Genomic DNA, 17,004 nt, shown 5'->3' with positions numbered 1-17,004 from the left:
CTATACTCTTGACGAGCATGTCGTCAATGTACACTTCCATGGTTCGGTCGATTAACCGAGTAAAGATTTTGTTCACTAATCTTTGATAAGTTGCTCCAGCATTTTTCAAACCAAACGGCATCACACGGTAACAATAAAGACTTTTGTCAGTGACAAAGGTGGTCTTACATTTATCAGTTTGATGCATTACAATTTGATTATACCCAGATAAGTATCTATAAAACTAAGAAGTTTGTGCCCCGCAGTGCTATCCACCAACTGATCGATCATTGGAAGAGAAAAGCTCTCCTTTGGGCAGGCTTTGTTTAGGTCGGTATAGTCAATACAGACTTACCACTTCCCATTAGCTTTCTTTACAAGTATGACATTGGCTACCCATTCTGGGTAGTATATCTCTTCTATGAATTCGGCCTTGAGGAGCTTGCTAACCTCTTCTTCAATGATAGCGTACCTTTCAGGGCCGAGCGGACGTCGCTTCTGTCGAATTGGCCAATAGGTCGGATCGATGTTAAGTTGGTGAGTGATCACTGAAGGGTCGATTCCTGACATGTCTTTATGGCTCTATGCAAATACATCAGCGCTTCGTCGGAGCAAGGCTATTAGATTATCTTTCAGTAGCGATCATAAAGATAAGCCAATTTGTACCGTTTTAGATTCATCTGTCTCGACCAAAGGTATCGAGATAAGGTCTTCCACTAGTTGTCCTTGTTCGTGAGTCTCTACTCGAGGATCCAATGTCTCGATCATGGATACCTCGGCCGGGACCTTTACGGCTGTCGCGTAGTAGCGCCGTGTATCTTGTTGATCTCCTTTGACGACTCCTACTCCCGACTCAACTGAGAATTTCATGGAGAGGTGATATGTAGATACCACGGCCTGAAGGAGACTTAGAGATGGTCAGCCGAGTATAGCATTATAAACGGATGACTGATCGACTATCAGAAAGTTGACCATCACTTTTGCTTGATGCGGAGGGTTTCCAACAGTAAGTGGCAGTGAGATGATTCCTTTGGGGAGTATCTGTCTTCCTGAGAATCCGATTAATGGGGTATGAACTGGCCGCAATGCCGATCGTTCAACACCCATTTTGTCGAATGCCTGAGTGAACAACACATCAATGGACGATCCTGTGTCGACGAGTATGCGGAACACCTTTCGGTTTGCGATAGTGAGAGTAACGACCAACGCATCATTGTGGGGGTGATGGATGCCTCGAGCATCTTCATCAGTGAATGAGATGCAATACTTCTCTCTTTTCTTTTCCTTTGAGGGCCGACCTAAGACAAAGCTCTCGGATTCGGGTCGACTGATGCTCCTTGCATGGTTCTTTCGAGCATTGTTAGAGTCGCCTCAGCCTCGAGGGCCACCGACGATAGTCCGGATTTCTTTCGTGGGTCGGTTATCACCCGAGCGTTCTTCCGCTGTCCTGGTTCTTTTGACGTGTTCTGTGAGTCGGCCTTCTCGGATGAGCCTTTCAATCTCTTCCTTCAGGTGATAGCAGTCACTCGTATTGTGCCCATGATTGCGATGATAGTGGCAATACTTGTTCTTACTCCGTCGGTTGGGATTGCTTCGGAGTTTATTCAGCTAGCTGACGAATCATTCACCTTTAATTTCCATCAGCACCTGCTCTTGAGGTTTATTAAGCAGAGTATACGTAGAAAACTTTTGGTCGGGTCATTTACCCGACTTGTGTTCATCGCACATTCGGTTGTCCTTACGCTTCTTCCCTCCGGCCGAGTCAACTTCCTTTTTGGCTGACTCTTTGGCCTGAGCTTTTACGTTTTGAGCGGCCTTGCACATAATTCGGGTTTCCTCAGCATCCGCGTACTTATCCGATCGAGTCATAAACTCAGCTAGAGTCATGGGCGGATTCTTGTCCAGGGATGCCAGAAACGGCTTATCCCTAACGCCTTGCATGAGTGAATCGAGTGTTGTCTCTTCTGAATGTTTCCAAACTTGGGTGACTCAAAATTGAAACACTTGAAGTAGTCTTTAAGTAGCTCTCTCTCTTTCTGAACTATGTTATTCAGATGCGTAGGGGGCTTCAATTTCTTTTTCCCATCGATGAAGTTGGTGAGAAATGCATCACTGAGCTCTGCGAATGAGCTAATGGACTTCGGTTTTAGCTGCTTGAACCAAAGTCGAGCTACGTCGGCTAAGGTGAGGGAGAAAGCTCGACACATTACGGCATCCGAAGTATCATGCAGTTCCATGTAGGTTTTAAGGCACTCGATGTGTTCAGTTGAGTCGGTTTTACCAGTGAAAGGTGTAGTCTGTGGAAGGCGAAACCTTTCCGATAGCCGAGCTTGTATTACTTCATCAATTAATGGGGATGCCTTCGTCTCGAGCCTGGTCTGATGGACATCCCGACTCTATTTCATGTCAACAATCTCTTCTCGCACTTCTTTCTTGAAGTCCTGGAGGTCAGCTTTCTAGGGCTCGTCGCTTTCTGCCACTCCCTCAATCGGAGGCCGGCTGCGCCTCCGCCGATCTATTTCATGTCGAAGATTGGTGGAAGGTAGCACGGCAGTCACGGAATGAGTGGGCGCTGGCTCGGACAGATCGTGGGGCTAACTTTGCTGAGGGACCGGAGGGACCAACCGCAGAGCAATAGGTTCAGGGTCTGCGACTTGTTACAGAACGTTCGTCACCTGACCTTGATGAAGCTGCAGAACTTATTGATGGTGCATCTGCTCCAACATTTGTTTCATAACATTTATATCGGCTCTGAGCTCCTGGACCTCCCGATCTAACCGCCCATTGCCTCAGTTCCGCTGGGCGTTAGTTGCAGCAGAGGTCGTTGGGCGAGGTGCGGAACCTTAGCGGTTGTCGAGTTGATCCCTAGCCCCTTGGGCTATGCTCGCACCCGGTGCCTCATTCGGTTCTTCTTAGACCGTTCTTTTAGTTCTCGCCATTAGAACGCGTTTACAGCTTCTGGGTAGAATGTAGAAAACGACTTTTTGTATCGTTTTCCACAGACGGCGCCAAACTGTTGATGCGAAAAACCTGATATACCTCTCTCTGTACTTCCTACTTGCACAATGATGAGAGATAAAGGAAACCCTGGCTAGAGCCGGGGAACCTCCGATGCCTAAGTCAGTAATAAGACCAGGAAGAGGGTTTTTTCAAGGTGTTTTTCTGCGTACCTGTGATTCTGGAGAATCCTCCTTTTATAGGAGTGAGAGGTCCTGGCGTGCGGGGATTCTGTTCCCCATTTTTAGGAGATTTGTTTACGAATTTCACCCAATCTCGAGATTCTCGGGATCGGAGATCCTTGTACTAGATTTTCGAGACGGTATTTAGATTTACACCGTCTTCTCCTTGTTTGGCTTGACTTTAATTGACTTTGGTCTCAGCTGGCTACAAGGATCGAGCTTTCTGTCTTCTGTTGGATGAAACAGGGTCGGCTTATGGCCGACGTCCTTCCTTAGTCCGATAGCCGACACTGTAACCGGCCTAGTATAGGTCGATTTTATAGTCGGTCAGGTGACTTATAGCATTTGGGCATTAATAGGCCCCTTTAGACGTTGCTGCCTCGTTAGCCGAGTCAACTTCATGCGTCTTATGTACTTTGCCTATGGCTCTTGACTCTTCAAGTCTCGGTCGGGATTCATTTCCTACAAATCCGAGCCAAGTCTCTCCTTTAGGCTTCGTCTTGTCTCGGTCCGACATGTTGCCTCGGATTCTCGGGCAGTGTCTGTAGAGTTGGTCCATTCCATAACTGAGTACCCGGACTTGTCATATTTTTCCCCAACAATATTCATCTTGACTTTTGGGTTTATGGTGTTTCTTTCCAATCTCCCATCCACTCGTTTCTCACCCACACAGTTTTCTCACTGCCAATACAGCAAAAACCATCACTGTTTTTAACAGAATCGCGAACCGTGTCCATCACCATCCCCTACAGTGCTGAAAGAATCTCGTTTTATGCAATAGGAGCCATGCCCAAGATCAAGGAGTGCCTATTGTTTGGGTCCTTGCCAGGGTATGCCCAAGATTGAGCTTAGCCCATTCATTCATCTGGCCTAAAATTCTAATCATCAGCCCAGCCCATTTACTTTTGGGACCTAATTACAAGCCACATAAGGTCCATGTCAGCCATTAACTAAGACTGGATCCAAAGTTAAAAAAGTATCATCTGAAACCCGTACACATCACCCGTATCATTCATAAAAGATATTGGTTTTGCTGCAGGATATAGGACGATCTGACCCCATATTGCCTGGTGAACAATGTGACACGCACAAACAGATCTTTAAACCATAACTCAAAACAAGCCCATTTGTTGTTTCAATTAAACTGGCCCAAACAATCATCGATAAAATGGGAACCAGGCCCAGGCGGATGCTATGGCCGGAAGCTAGACCAGCCAACCTGGTTCATTGGAGTAACTAACCAGCACTGTAAACAGGGTAACTGAAATGGAGAAACTGAAGTCAAATCGATATCCTTTTACTAATTTCCGACTTGGAAATTTCTCAAGCTTCAGGCGGGCAGAGGTCTGATTAGCCCGTGGAAGATGTACAGAATCCACCGGAGAAACTGTTTGGGCTTTTTCATGTTTACAAAACCAGTTTACTACATAACAAGAAGGCTACAGAGACTTTATCATGATGGTACACAATCAATGAATAGATTGAGAGAGGTTGTACCCCAAAATGAGAATCATTCATTCTTACTGGGGATCCATGACGTCAAATTTCAAGCTTGGGTTCATATAAACACCTGAACAGCTGTCATAGATGGGACCGCCGCCGGGCGGTTCATCGTGACGTTGCGGGCATTGCCTTATGACTGACATGCCACCTGGATTCGTGAGTAGGAAGATGCCATGTTTTCTGAATATATAGGACTAACAGTCAGTTGGCAGGCAAATGCCACCTGCAGATGTGAATCTGCAAGCACTGACACAAGTACCGACACACGCTGCCACATCATACGTATGCAAGATACAAGCTGGTCGTTGGGCAGCATCCTATAGCCCATACGTGTGCAAGATACAAGCTGGTCGTTGGGCAGCATCCTATAGCCCAAAACACGGGCTGGTCAGCTTACTAAGCCGGCAACTCGTATCATTGTCATCCCTTTTCGACTGTACTTTTGGGGCATGGGAAAATATAATGATGGGCCCACCCAATTGACGGCCTGGATCTCACTCGTGTTGTTCTTTGGACGCATGTTGTATGCTTGTTGATGAGCATCTGCATGTAGGATTCCCTTAGGCTACTGTTGTCAATGGATACCTGGATCAAACTATCCAATCCCATTTAGCCAGACTCGGATTCGGTTCCAACAAGCGGGGCATGTTTCCGAATCCAGATCCAACCTAAAATCTAGACCAAAACCTGATTCTGGCTCCAAACCCCATTCCCAAATCCTAATTCATGCTTGGAACAGATCCCAACAGGAAAGCACGAGTTGCTGAATTCGATCGGATTAGGATTAGCATCTGGTACCTCAAATAAGGTACCCATATCAAAGCGGAGCACAAAGTAGCTAGACAAACAGGAATACAAAACCCTACCAAACGGATTTATCTACAATTCATGGTCCCTCAGCTCTCTCTGCAAAGACCCAGACACTTTAACAGACCAGCTGCGCTGACGGACTGACTGACAAACCTTCCATGGACGTTCACGCCATTAATTCTTTTGAGGGGAGAATCAAACGTGCGGATTGCTTCTGAAGGAGCCAAGAGCTTTGATGGCTGCCGCCCTGAGGATGTACTGGTGATATGCTGCGGCAATGGCGGCGCCGATGAATGGGCCCACCCAGAAGATCCACTGATCATCCCAAGCCTTATCTTTGTTGTAGATGACAGCAGCCCCAAAACTTCTAGCTGGGTTGATGCCGGTGCCCGTGATCGGGATCGTCGCAAGATGGACCATGAAAACGGCAAATCCGATGGGGAGAGGTGCCAAAACCGGAACGTGAGAATCCCTGGCGTTCCTCTTGGGATCGGTGGCGGAGAAGACGGTGTGGACAAGCACGAAGCTCCCGATGATCTCCGCGCCCAAGCCCGTGCCCTTGTTGTAGCCGGGGGCTAGCTCGTTGGCCCCACCACCGTACCTGTCGTAGTAGGACTTATGGAAGCCCTTCACCAAGCCGACGCCGCAGATGGCACCCAAGCACTGGGCCACCATGTACAGCACAGCCCGGATCAAGGAAACCTTCCTCGCTAGGAACAGGCCGAACGTCACTGCCGGGTTTATGTGCCCACCCGAAGTCCCAGCCATGCAGTAGAGAAGGATGAAGATCGTTCCACCAAAGGCCCACGCGATGCCGAGGATGACGACTCCACTGCAAGCCGCATCAGGGGCGGAGTTCTTGGTGGGGTCCACTTCACTTTTGTAACCGATCACCGTCGCGACCGTGACGTGCAGGAAGAGAAGTGTCGCGATGAACTCGGCGATCAGGGCCCTGTAGAAGGACCACTGGGTCAGTTCGTCGACGTCGATCAACGGCGCTGGAGGAGGGTCCTTGTAGTCCTTGGCCGTGAACTCTTCGTGTTCTGCTACCTCAACGTCCTTCCCTATTTGGCACGATTCCCAAAAAAATCCTGGAACAACGGAGCTGCAGAAAATGCAAGATATCAGTGATAATTTGGGAAGAATCGCGTATAAAAGTTCCCTTGGCGATAGCATTGATAATATCCCCGGTACCAGCAATAATATCCATGATACCAAGGATGCATCAATAAATTGGCAAAATTTGATGAAAATTGATATTTTTTTTCCAAAAACTCGAAAATCTCCATTTAGAGAGGATGGTTGTTGGAATTTTGTTCCTTAGGTGATTTCAATCACTCTTGGCCCTGCCTTTGAAGTGACAAAACAAAAGTTCAATCTAATAGAAACATGACAGTTGTAAGGGATATCTTTAGTGTTACGTTTCATTCTTTAGCTTTAAGCCCAAACTGAAAGCGAAAAACTATTGAAGGTTGCGTACTTAGGAGAAAAATAAAACATTTAGAACTCCAACCTTGGCATCTCGACTTCGACTAGAGTCAAATCTAAGTTGTTGGGCCCGTGTCTTGATGGCATCTCCTCTGGACATAGGACAACCCTGTAAAAGAGCATCAGAAAAGCATGGATGAATATAAAAAAGGATAACACAAGAATATAGTATGAGAATAAATTGATGTAACTCAATAACTTTTGTCAAATGCCTACTATTTTATGTTATAAACAAACTGCATAAAGGAACATATTAATTGAACATTTTAAACTCAGTCTCGGAGTAAAACTCTCCAAGGAACCAAAACACTAAAGACTAGTCAGAACCAGTGTTTGAAATATCGGTATCGCACCCTTGGGATACTGATACATATCGGTTATCGCATGGGAAGAGACATATCGGTTGTATCGTGTAATGTATTGCAGTTGTTGGAAACATGGAAAAACATTGGGAAATTGGTCGAATTTTTTAATGAAACTTTAGTAATTGTTAAAAAAGTCATCAACTGTTCACTCCCCAAGTATAGGGTTGTGATGTAGTAATAAACTCGGTAAGACCGAGGTCGAATCCACAGGGACTGATACCTGTACGTTATCTGAAATCAAGCAGAACTAGAACTAGACTAAGATGCGATCTAAATCAAATAAAACTTAGGGAATAATTTGTGGAATAATTATCTAAAACTTAAGTAATTCAAAGGAAGGGAACTAGGGATTCAGAGGATCCACTTGTAGAGATCAGGGAGATCGTATGCCAGGATCCCAAATTATGGAAATTTACTGAACTGCCATTGATATAGGTTTCAAGAGATGAAAGGTGTATGAATTAGAATGGATTCCATCATCTAACCATGCCTAGGAGACAAAGTAAACAACAAGATTAAACTAATTACCAACCATTCAACAATGTATGAAGATCAGGAAGGGTACTGTCATCCTACCATGCCCAGGGGACTATGGTGAACAACAGGGTTTCCTGACGTCATGAGCATCAAAAAGAAGAAAGAAATACTCAAAATCATCGCAGATCCATTGTAATTTCAGTCACAACAAACCCTTAAAAATAACTGAAAGTACTCTTTTTAATTTGAACAAAAATCAATATCAGTCCATCTAAACAATAGGCACCAGCAAAGTTTCTCCCATCAGACCACAAGCTTCACCTCTTAGCCCTAGCTAAGAGGTTCAGCCACACATTGGCATGATGTGGATGAATCTCTTAAACAAATTAAAATGAAAGAAAATAAACATAGCACAGTACCAACTCAGCCAATTTTCTTCTTCCTTTTCTTCCTCACGTTCAAAACCCAAACCCAAGCCACTAAACTTCTGCTCCTCTTTCTCTCTCCCTAGCTCGTCCACTCCTGCCGTCTTTCTCCCTGACCGTACACAGCAGCAGCAATTGCTCCAGCCGTTCCAACACGCACAGCAGCCACACTCTTGCCAAATTCACTTTTTTTCTTCCCGTCCTCTTGTTTTTTTTTTTTCCACCTTTTTCTTCCTTCCTTTTCTTCCTTTAATAGCAGCAAGGCCGGTGGAAGGGAGTCCCGGCTGGAGTCGGTGCGTGAGGAGACTCCTTTCACAGCAAGGAATCGGCAAAAGAAGCGCGGGTCAGCTTACGCAGCCAGTGATCAGAGACTTCGTGCGGCCCGCTGTTCACTTTCTGATCAATTCTGCCAGCGTGGAAGTGGATGCATCTTCTCTCTCTATCATTTAGACGGTTCAGATCATCGAGAAGATTGATGATCGTGGCCCACAACTCCCCCGAATCTCCGGATTTCCCGGACGCGCGTAAGGCGTACGCAGAGGCGCTGACGTGTTCGGTGGGCCCCACAGAGGTGTTTTTGAAGAAATCCACCCCGTCCATTGGATTCAGGATGAAATTTCGGTCAAGAATGGTTAGTTTTGAACATCCATTGACGCGGAATCAGAGAAGAAATCTTCCAAACATCAATTTGAACGTTGCAGGGCAGTCCACTTATGGCCTCTGTATCGTGCACGTGTGCTTGCATGGGTCCAAAATTTTAGCATGGGTTTGAAGAAATCATGGCCCTCTACAAGATGGCTGGCTTGGATCATCCGAAAATTTACGCTGTGGGGCCCACTACCATCCGCAAAACGGTCCGTCCGTCTCGCCGCGTGAAACGGCCACCGCCGTATTTGAAGAGGAGATGCGGGTCAGCGCTGCTGACCCGCGTAGCGTGGTTCGGTGCACGGCCAGTGCCGTGTACATGGTGTACACGCACTGGCCCTGTGGGGTCCATCGTGATGTTTGTAAGAAATCTGCTCCATCCATCTGTTTTGACACGCAGTTTAAGGCGTTGAGACCAAAATTGGGGTATATCCAGATATCAGGCGGGGCCCACATAATGATTAAAGGGGCTGATTTGTCCGTTGGGCCACTTCCACAGTGATCCAGGAGCTGAAATTTTACGTGTACGGTTACTTTATGGTCCTCAGGCCATATATGGAGTTTCGAACTGATCGGATGGTGAGAACCCTATGATCTTGCATTCTGGACACTTTTCAGGCCACTTGAGCTTCAATTCCTCGATTTTCTTGGATCCCTGGCGTGCAAATCTATCGATCTTGGTCTCCTAAGGTCCGTCCCATGCTTTAGTGTCATCAGATCGGTAAATCCATGCTTTTTAGTGTCCTTTCCCAGTCCAAGCTCATGAAGACGCCCTGCATCACAAATACAATTAAATTAGGCTATTAAACGGTGTCATGCTTGTAAATCCATACAATAAATGGGTCTGATATGCAATATTTGACCCTCAACACAACCCCCAACCAGCATTTTGCTAGTCCCGAGCAAAGTATGCGAAAAGTAAGTTGAGAAATTCAGACCAATTTCTACAAACTCGAGAGATTTATGAAAAACAATTCAGATATTCGAATTCTAAGATTCATGAATGTTGGCAGCGCTTTCTCTTAGAATCAAACTCACGGTACTTCATAATCAAGCTCAAATATTAATCCACCAATTAGAACGATTCTAGCCATTGAGATCTATGAATGTATAATCTAATCTCGACTTGTCGACATTAAGATTCACCTTGATATCTAAGGATATCATTGGTAACAACTGAGAGAATTCATGATAACTCTTCTTTGGCTTACACATTATCTTTTTATTCTTTTAATTTAATTTTATTTTTTTTTTTTTTTTTTTTTTTCAGAAGTAACGCCAAGAAGAATGATCAGATCTTCACCTATAGGGAGCAAACCTAAGGTAAAGACCATTTGCCCAATCCTTTCGATTTCTCAAGTTGGTTCCTTTCATGTTTAGTGATTGCCAAGTTAATCCTTTAATATCGAACTAAAACCTTAATATACAAGCGAGATGTGTCCTGCGCATTCATGACTCAATCAATGTTTACAAATTCTAATAATGGATTAATAATTCAAACTTAGCTGTGAAATTTAATAGATAACTGAATCCAAAAGTCATAAAGTACCAACATCACATATCTTGAAATTCTAAGTCCAAGATGGTCGTCAAAATCACTTCGAATTCATATGAAATTCTAGAAAAATTTAAAAATTAAAAATTTTCACAACTTTTGTTCAAGACCAAGAAAACACTGATTAGGAAACCTAATCTCCCACCCCCAACCAAAAATCTACATTGTCCTCAATGTAAAAAAAAAAGGAAATAGACATGCAATGCACATGAGACAACGGGAAAAAAAATAAATAGGAGTAATGGCAAGATAGTACCTGAATGATGAATCATGAGAGACTTTCAAAGAGATCGCAGCATGGAATCCAGTCAGCACGAGAGAGAAAATAACACTAACAAAAATAAAATCCTACCTATACCACTTTCGCAGGTGCTCTCGATTGCATTTAGCGCATGCAACAAGCCTTTAAACCCCTAGGTTACCCCTAGTGGACGAGTTGTAGTCTCGTGAGGGTTTGCAGTAATGTTACCCACAAACATTGAACTGACTAATGATAACAATGAAATGAAGAACTGGGTTGCCTCCCAGGAGCGCTAAGTTTACCGTCTTCAGCCAGACAAATAAAACAACTACCCTAGACCTAAGAAAGCGATAAACCTACCTATACCTCCATCAGACTAGGAGATCAGTCCTGGTAAACAGGATCGGTCAGAGGCATGGACATGTCCTCTGAATCAAATTTCTCGACAAATGGCTTTAAACGATGTCCATTTACTTTAAACTCCTTGCCATTGTCGGGATCTCTTATCTCGACGGCCCCATGAGGATAAGCAGTAACAACAATGTAAGGGCCGGTCCAACGAGATCGAAGCTTACCCGGAAAGAGATGTAATCGAGAATTATACAAAAGGACTTTCTGGCTTGGCGTGAATGATTTTCGTAGAATATGTTGATCATGAAACGCCTTCATCCTGTCTTTGTAAATTCTCGAATTTTCGTATGCGTCGTTCCGGATTTCTTCAAGTTCATTCAATTGAAGTTTGCGTAGCGAGCCAGCGTTGTCCAGATTGAAATTAAGATTTTTGATCGCCCAGTACGCTTTATGTTCCAACTCCACAGGCAGGTGACAAGCTTTTCCATAGACAAGTCTAAAGGGAGACATTCCAATAGGGGTTTTAAAGGCAGTACAGTATGCCCATAAGGCATCGGTCAATCGGATTGACCAATCCTTACGATCTGGGTTAACCGTTTTCTCCAAAATGTGTTTGATCTCCCTATTGGAAATCTCAGCTTGTCCACTCATTTATGGATGGTATGGGGTGCTCACCTTATGAGAGATACCGTATTTCTTCATTAAGCTCTCGAATGGTCTATTACAAAAGTGTGAGCCCCCATCACTAATGATGGCTCGAGGCGTTCCGAATCGAGAAAGGATGTTCTCTTTCAGGAATTTAATGACCGTGCGATGGTCATTCTTTCGACACGGAATCGCTTCGACCCATTTAGTGACATAATCCACGGCGAGCAAAATATACAGATTTCCAAACGATTGGGGGAATGGTCCCATGAAATCGATGCCCCAACAATCAAATGCTTCAATGATAAGAATGGGATTCAAAGGCATCATATTTCGATGGGACAATGCTCCCAATTTCGACAGCTCACAAGCTTTGCAAAACTCATGAGTGTCCCTAAACATAGTGGGCCGATAAAAGCCACACTGCAGAATCTTGGCCGTGGTCTTTTTAGCGAAAAGTGACCACCACAGCCTTGAGTGACAGAAGGAGATGATGCTCTGATGCTATCGTCTAGTACACATCTCCTTAGAATTTGGTCCGGGCAATATTTAAATAAGTAAGGATCATCCCAGAAAAAGTTGCGCACCTCGGTGAAGAATTTCTTCTTATCTTGCGCAGTCCAATGTGTTAGTATAGAACCTGTGATAAGAAAATTAGCAATATTAGCGAACCAAGGAGAATGGGAGACTCTAAACAGTTGTTCATCAGGGAACATATCATTGATATGGGTCGCCTCAAGGGAATCAGAGGTATTAAGGCGAGAAAGGTGATCAGCCACTACGTTCTCTACTCCCTTTTTATCTTTAATTTCCAAATCAAATTCTTGGCGTAGAAGGATCCATCGTATCAAGCGGGGCTTAGAATCATTCTTAGAAAGAAGATACTTAAGTGCCGCATGATCTGTATAGATAATGATCTTGGATCCGATCAAGTAGGACCTAAATTTGTCCAAGGCGAACACTACGGCTAAGAGTTCCTTTTCCGTAGTCGAGTAGTTCACCTGGGCAGGATTTAGAGTCCTACTCGCGTAATGAATGACGTAGGGCTTCTTATCTTTTCTCTGGCCTAGGACCGCCCCAAGAGCATAATCAGAAGCGTCGCACATAAGCTCAAAAGGAAGGCTCCAGTCGGGTGGCTGCATGATAGGTGCAGTGGTTAACGTGCCCTTAAGCTTGGTGAAAGCTTCCTGGCACTGCTCAGTCCACTCGTACGGAGCATCCTTTTGAAGAAGATTACATAAAGGACGAGAGAGAAGACTAAAGTCCTTTATGAATCGCCTGTAAAATCCTGCGTGTCCTAAAAAGGATCGCACGTCTCTGATGTTCTTGGGTGGAGGTAGGTTAGAGATAAGATCTATTTTTGCCTTATCTACCTCGATTCCTTTGGATGAGATGATATGCCCAAGGACAATTCCCTTCTGAACCATGAAATGGCACTTCTCCCAATTGAGTACCAAGTTCTTCTCTTCACATCTTTTCAGCACACATTTAAGACTTTCCAAGCACTTGCTGAAAGATGGACCATAAACAGAGAAGTCGTCCATGAAGACCTCTAGATATTGCCCTACCATATCAGAAAAGATACTAAGCATACATCGCTGAAAGGTAGCAGGGGCATTACATAGTCCGAATGGCATCCTTCGATAGGCAAAGGTGCCGTAGGGACATGTAAATGTGGTCTTTTCCTGGTCTTCAGGGGCTATCTCTATCTGGTTGTAGCCCGAATACCCGTCAAGGAAACTGTAATAGGAATGACCAGCTAACCTTTCCAGGATCTGATCAATGAATGGTAAAGGGAAGTGGTCTTTCCTCGTGACGGTATTCAACTTCCTGTAGTCAATGCACATTCTCCAACCAGTAGTGACTCTAGTTGGCACGAGTTCATTATTAGCATTGGCTACGATGGTGATTCCGGACTTCTTAGGAACCACTTGAGTTGGACTCACCCATTGACTATCAGATATAGGGTATATAATACCCACATCCAATAGTTTAAGAACTTCGGCCTTAACCACTTCCTTCATGTTGGGATTTAGTCTACGTTGTGGTTGCCGAGCGGTTTTTGCATTATCCTCAAGGTATATGTGATGAGTACAAATCGAGGGATCGATTCCTTTGAGGTCCGCTATCGTCCATCCCAGGGCTCCTTTATGCTCAATGAGAGTAGATATAAGCATACTCTCCTGTTCTTTCTCCAGGTGGGCAGAGATCACCACCGGGTATGTCTCATCTTGACCCAAATATGCATATTTCAAATCAGAGGGCAAAGGTTTTAGGTCAAGCTTCGGCGGCTTGAGGTTCGACGATAGAGGCACTACATCAGTTTGTGGTAATTCTTCAAATTGTGGCCTCCATCGGTTAACTTCAAGTGCAGTATCTAGCCAGGCGCACGTCTCCCTAATCATGTCATCATCAAAATCATGGGAGTGGGCCAGGCACGTCTCTAGATGGTCGGAGGATAAGGTTAGAGGTGTCGTATCTTCCACGAAAGAGTCAATCATGTTAATGTCGTGGAAATCGTCATCATCCTCTAAGTTGCTGCCGTTATTGAAAAAAATGTTTGACTCCAATGTCAAATTTCCAAAAGACATAGTCATGACACCATTCCTGCAATTGATAATTGCATTTGACGTGGCAAGGAATGGGCGACCAAGAATGACAGAAATCTGAGTGCTCATGTTATTGATGGGTTCGGTGTCCAGGATGATAAAATCTACAGGGTAGTAAAATCTATCAACTTGGACCAACACATCCTCAATTATCCCTCTTGGTACACGAACAGAGCGATCAGCAAGTTGTAGTGTGGTTAGGGTGGGTTTTAATTCACCCAAACCTAACTGTTTGTATACCGAGTAGGGAATCAAATTGACGCTCGCTCCTAAGTCAAGAAGTGCGTGATCAATTCGATGGTTCCCGATTACACATGATATGGTTGGGCTACCGGGATCCTTAAATTTCTGTGGCACGTCTTGCTTCAGGATGGCGCTCACTTTCTCCGTCAAGAAAATTTTCTTTTGAATAATTTTCCGTCGCTTGGTCGTGCATAAGTCTTTTAGGAATTTGGCATATGAAGGTATCTGTTTGACGACATCAAGTAGAGGAATGTTGACTTTCACCTGTTTCAATACCTCTAGGATATCCTGAGAGTTAGAGAGAGGTTTTGGTGAAACCAACCGTTGAGGGAATGGAGCAACTGGCTTCTTTAGAAGTTCCGGTTCTACTTTTTGTGGGACATCACTGGATCCATCATTGTTGTCCTCTTCTGGTTCTTGAGGCTTTTCGGGCCTAACCGGAAGAGTTTTATCAATGATCTTCCCACTCCTAAGAGTGGTGATGGATTTAGCATGCCCCATCTGATTTGAAGAGCTGGGATCATTATTCTCGTACTGCGGTTTAGGATTGGGGATAGGTTGTGCAGGAAGCATCCCCTTTTCTATAACCGTCATACGAGAATCTATCTTTTGCATAAAATCTGTGATTCCCCGCATTGCCTGAGCCAGCTCTTGTATGGGATTTTGAACCGGTTCCTCTTGAGGTTTCACTTGATTTGAATTTTGATTGAAGAAACCGGGAGGAGTCGCCGTTTGTCCATTCCTCCAACTAAAGTTTGGATGATTTTTCCAGCCAGGATTGTATGTGTTGGAGTTAGGTCCAGTTAAAGGTCTTTGATAGTTATTTACGGCATTGGCTTGTTCATTCAACACTCCTCGAAAGCGGGTATTGTAGGACAGTTTTCAATTGTGTGAATGTTGCAATCACGGATGATGCCGCAAACAATTTCATTGACCTTATCCTTCTTTCCTTCCATGGCCTCAACTTTCCTTATGAGCGTAGTCACTTTACACTTGAGATCATCCTCTTCTTTCAAGAGATATAATCCACCTTTCTCCTTTGATTGAGTTGGCCTAGACGTGGTGTTCGACTTTGGGTAATAGTCCCAAGATTGTGTTTTTTCAGCCAAACTGTCGAGGTAGTCCCATACCTCGTTGACATCTTTATTAATGAATTCTCCATTACACATTGTCTCGACCATTTGGCGCATGGAAGATGTCAGTCCATCGTAGAAAAAATTTGTAATGCGCCACGTTTCAAATCCGTGTTGTGGGCATGAACTGACCAAATCCTTGAACCTTTCCCAACATTGGAAGAATGTTTCATCTTCCTTTTGGGCAAAGTTCATGATTGCTTTTCTGAGGGTAATCGTTTTATGATGTGGGAAGAATTTTTTTATGAATTCCCTCTGCATGTCGTTCCATGTGTCAATGGATCTAGGACGCAGTGAATGTAAGAGTCTAATCTCGACTTGTCAACATTAAGATTCACCTCGATATTTAAGGATACATTAGGAAAACATAATGTAGCTATTATTTCATCGAACTCTTTCAAATGTAAATATGGACTTTCAGATTCAAGTCCATGGAATTTGGGAAGGAGTTGGATAACTCCTGGCTTGATGTCCATTTGTCCTGTGTTTTCAGGAAAAATCATGCATGAGGGCATACTCACTCCCGCCGGTTGTAGAAAATCTCGTAAAGTACGAGGCGGGGTGCTGTTGCACCTCATTCTCATCTTGGGTATCCTCCACCCCGGGTGGAAGTAGAGGAGGTTGGTGCTCAGCCATAACTTCAATTAACTCGGGGGATTTCGAGCGGTGTCTAGTCTGCGATGGATAGTCAACCCCTCAACCAATCCTCCTTGATCGAGACGTCGAGTGTCGTCACGGGCCCACTTGGGCATGAAAACACTCGCAGCCCTCGATTAAAAACCTAATCCTAAGAAAGGAAAAGAAAATCTAGAAAGAAAGAGAGAGTTGGAAAGAAATTACCAAATTGGAGTCCTAAGTTAAAAACCTGCAAAATAAAACAAAAATAAGTTAGATTCTTAAAAAGAGAAGAAAAATAACAGTAAATTAATTTCTAAAAGAAGGAATTCTTAAAAGAAAGTGGAAATTTCTAAAGTAAGTTAGGAAAGATCTAAACTAAAAGAGAATTGAAAAATAGACAGTAGGGAAGGAGCTTACCGAATTAGAGATTTCTATCTTAAAGGCCTACAAAATAGGAAGGTTAGTTTCTAAACACAAATTCTAAAAATAAATTAGGAAACAAATTAGATTCTAAAATTAGAAAGTTACTAAAAATAAAAGTAGAAAATTAATTAAGAAATAACCTAGTTTTAAGAATAAACTATTTCCTACAGATGGGAGGATACTAGAATAAAAAAAAAAAAAAAATTCTATAAAATTCAAACCCTAATTCTAAAAGGTAGAAAAAGTAAAGAGATTATGGAGGAATTACCAATTTATGGACTTATGTCAGGATCCTTCAAAATATGGAAACAAGTT

At 43.9% G+C, this 17,004-nt stretch overlaps 1 protein-coding gene and 1 non-coding gene across 6 annotated transcripts in view; one reads left to right on the top strand and one right to left on the bottom strand.

Annotated features, from left to right (window-relative positions):
• Nucleotides 1–5,486: 5,486 nt before the first annotated feature.
• Nucleotides 5,487–17,004, bottom strand: part of LOC131227869 (probable aquaporin PIP2-2) — a 35,646-nt gene continuing 24,128 nt past the window's right edge. For 3 of the 5 annotated variants that reach the window (XM_058223694.1, XM_058223697.1, XM_058223696.1), the window contains 2 exons: nt 6,985–7,068; nt 5,487–6,576 (listed from right to left, as the gene is read on the bottom strand). In XM_058223694.1, coding sequence (XP_058079677.1) covers nt 5,667–6,576; nt 6,985–7,068 — 994 coding nt within the window. In that variant the 3' untranslated portion in view covers nt 5,487–5,666. The remainder of the gene's footprint in view (nt 6,577–6,984; nt 7,069–17,004) is intronic. The other 2 variants (XM_058223695.1, XM_058223698.1) reach the window with 1 other exon arrangement.
• Nucleotides 15,755–15,861, top strand: LOC131228438 (small nucleolar RNA R71). The gene has a single exon (XR_009162941.1). It is a non-coding gene; the product is annotated as a small nucleolar RNA R71 (small nucleolar RNA).

This window comes from Magnolia sinica, chromosome 15, assembly GCF_029962835.1.
Source record: "Magnolia sinica isolate HGM2019 chromosome 15, MsV1, whole genome shotgun sequence".
NCBI lineage: Eukaryota > Viridiplantae > Streptophyta > Magnoliopsida > Magnoliales > Magnoliaceae > Magnolia > Magnolia sinica.
The sequence above is the reverse complement of the archived record's forward strand: the minus strand, read 5'-3'. Positions and strand labels throughout refer to the sequence as shown.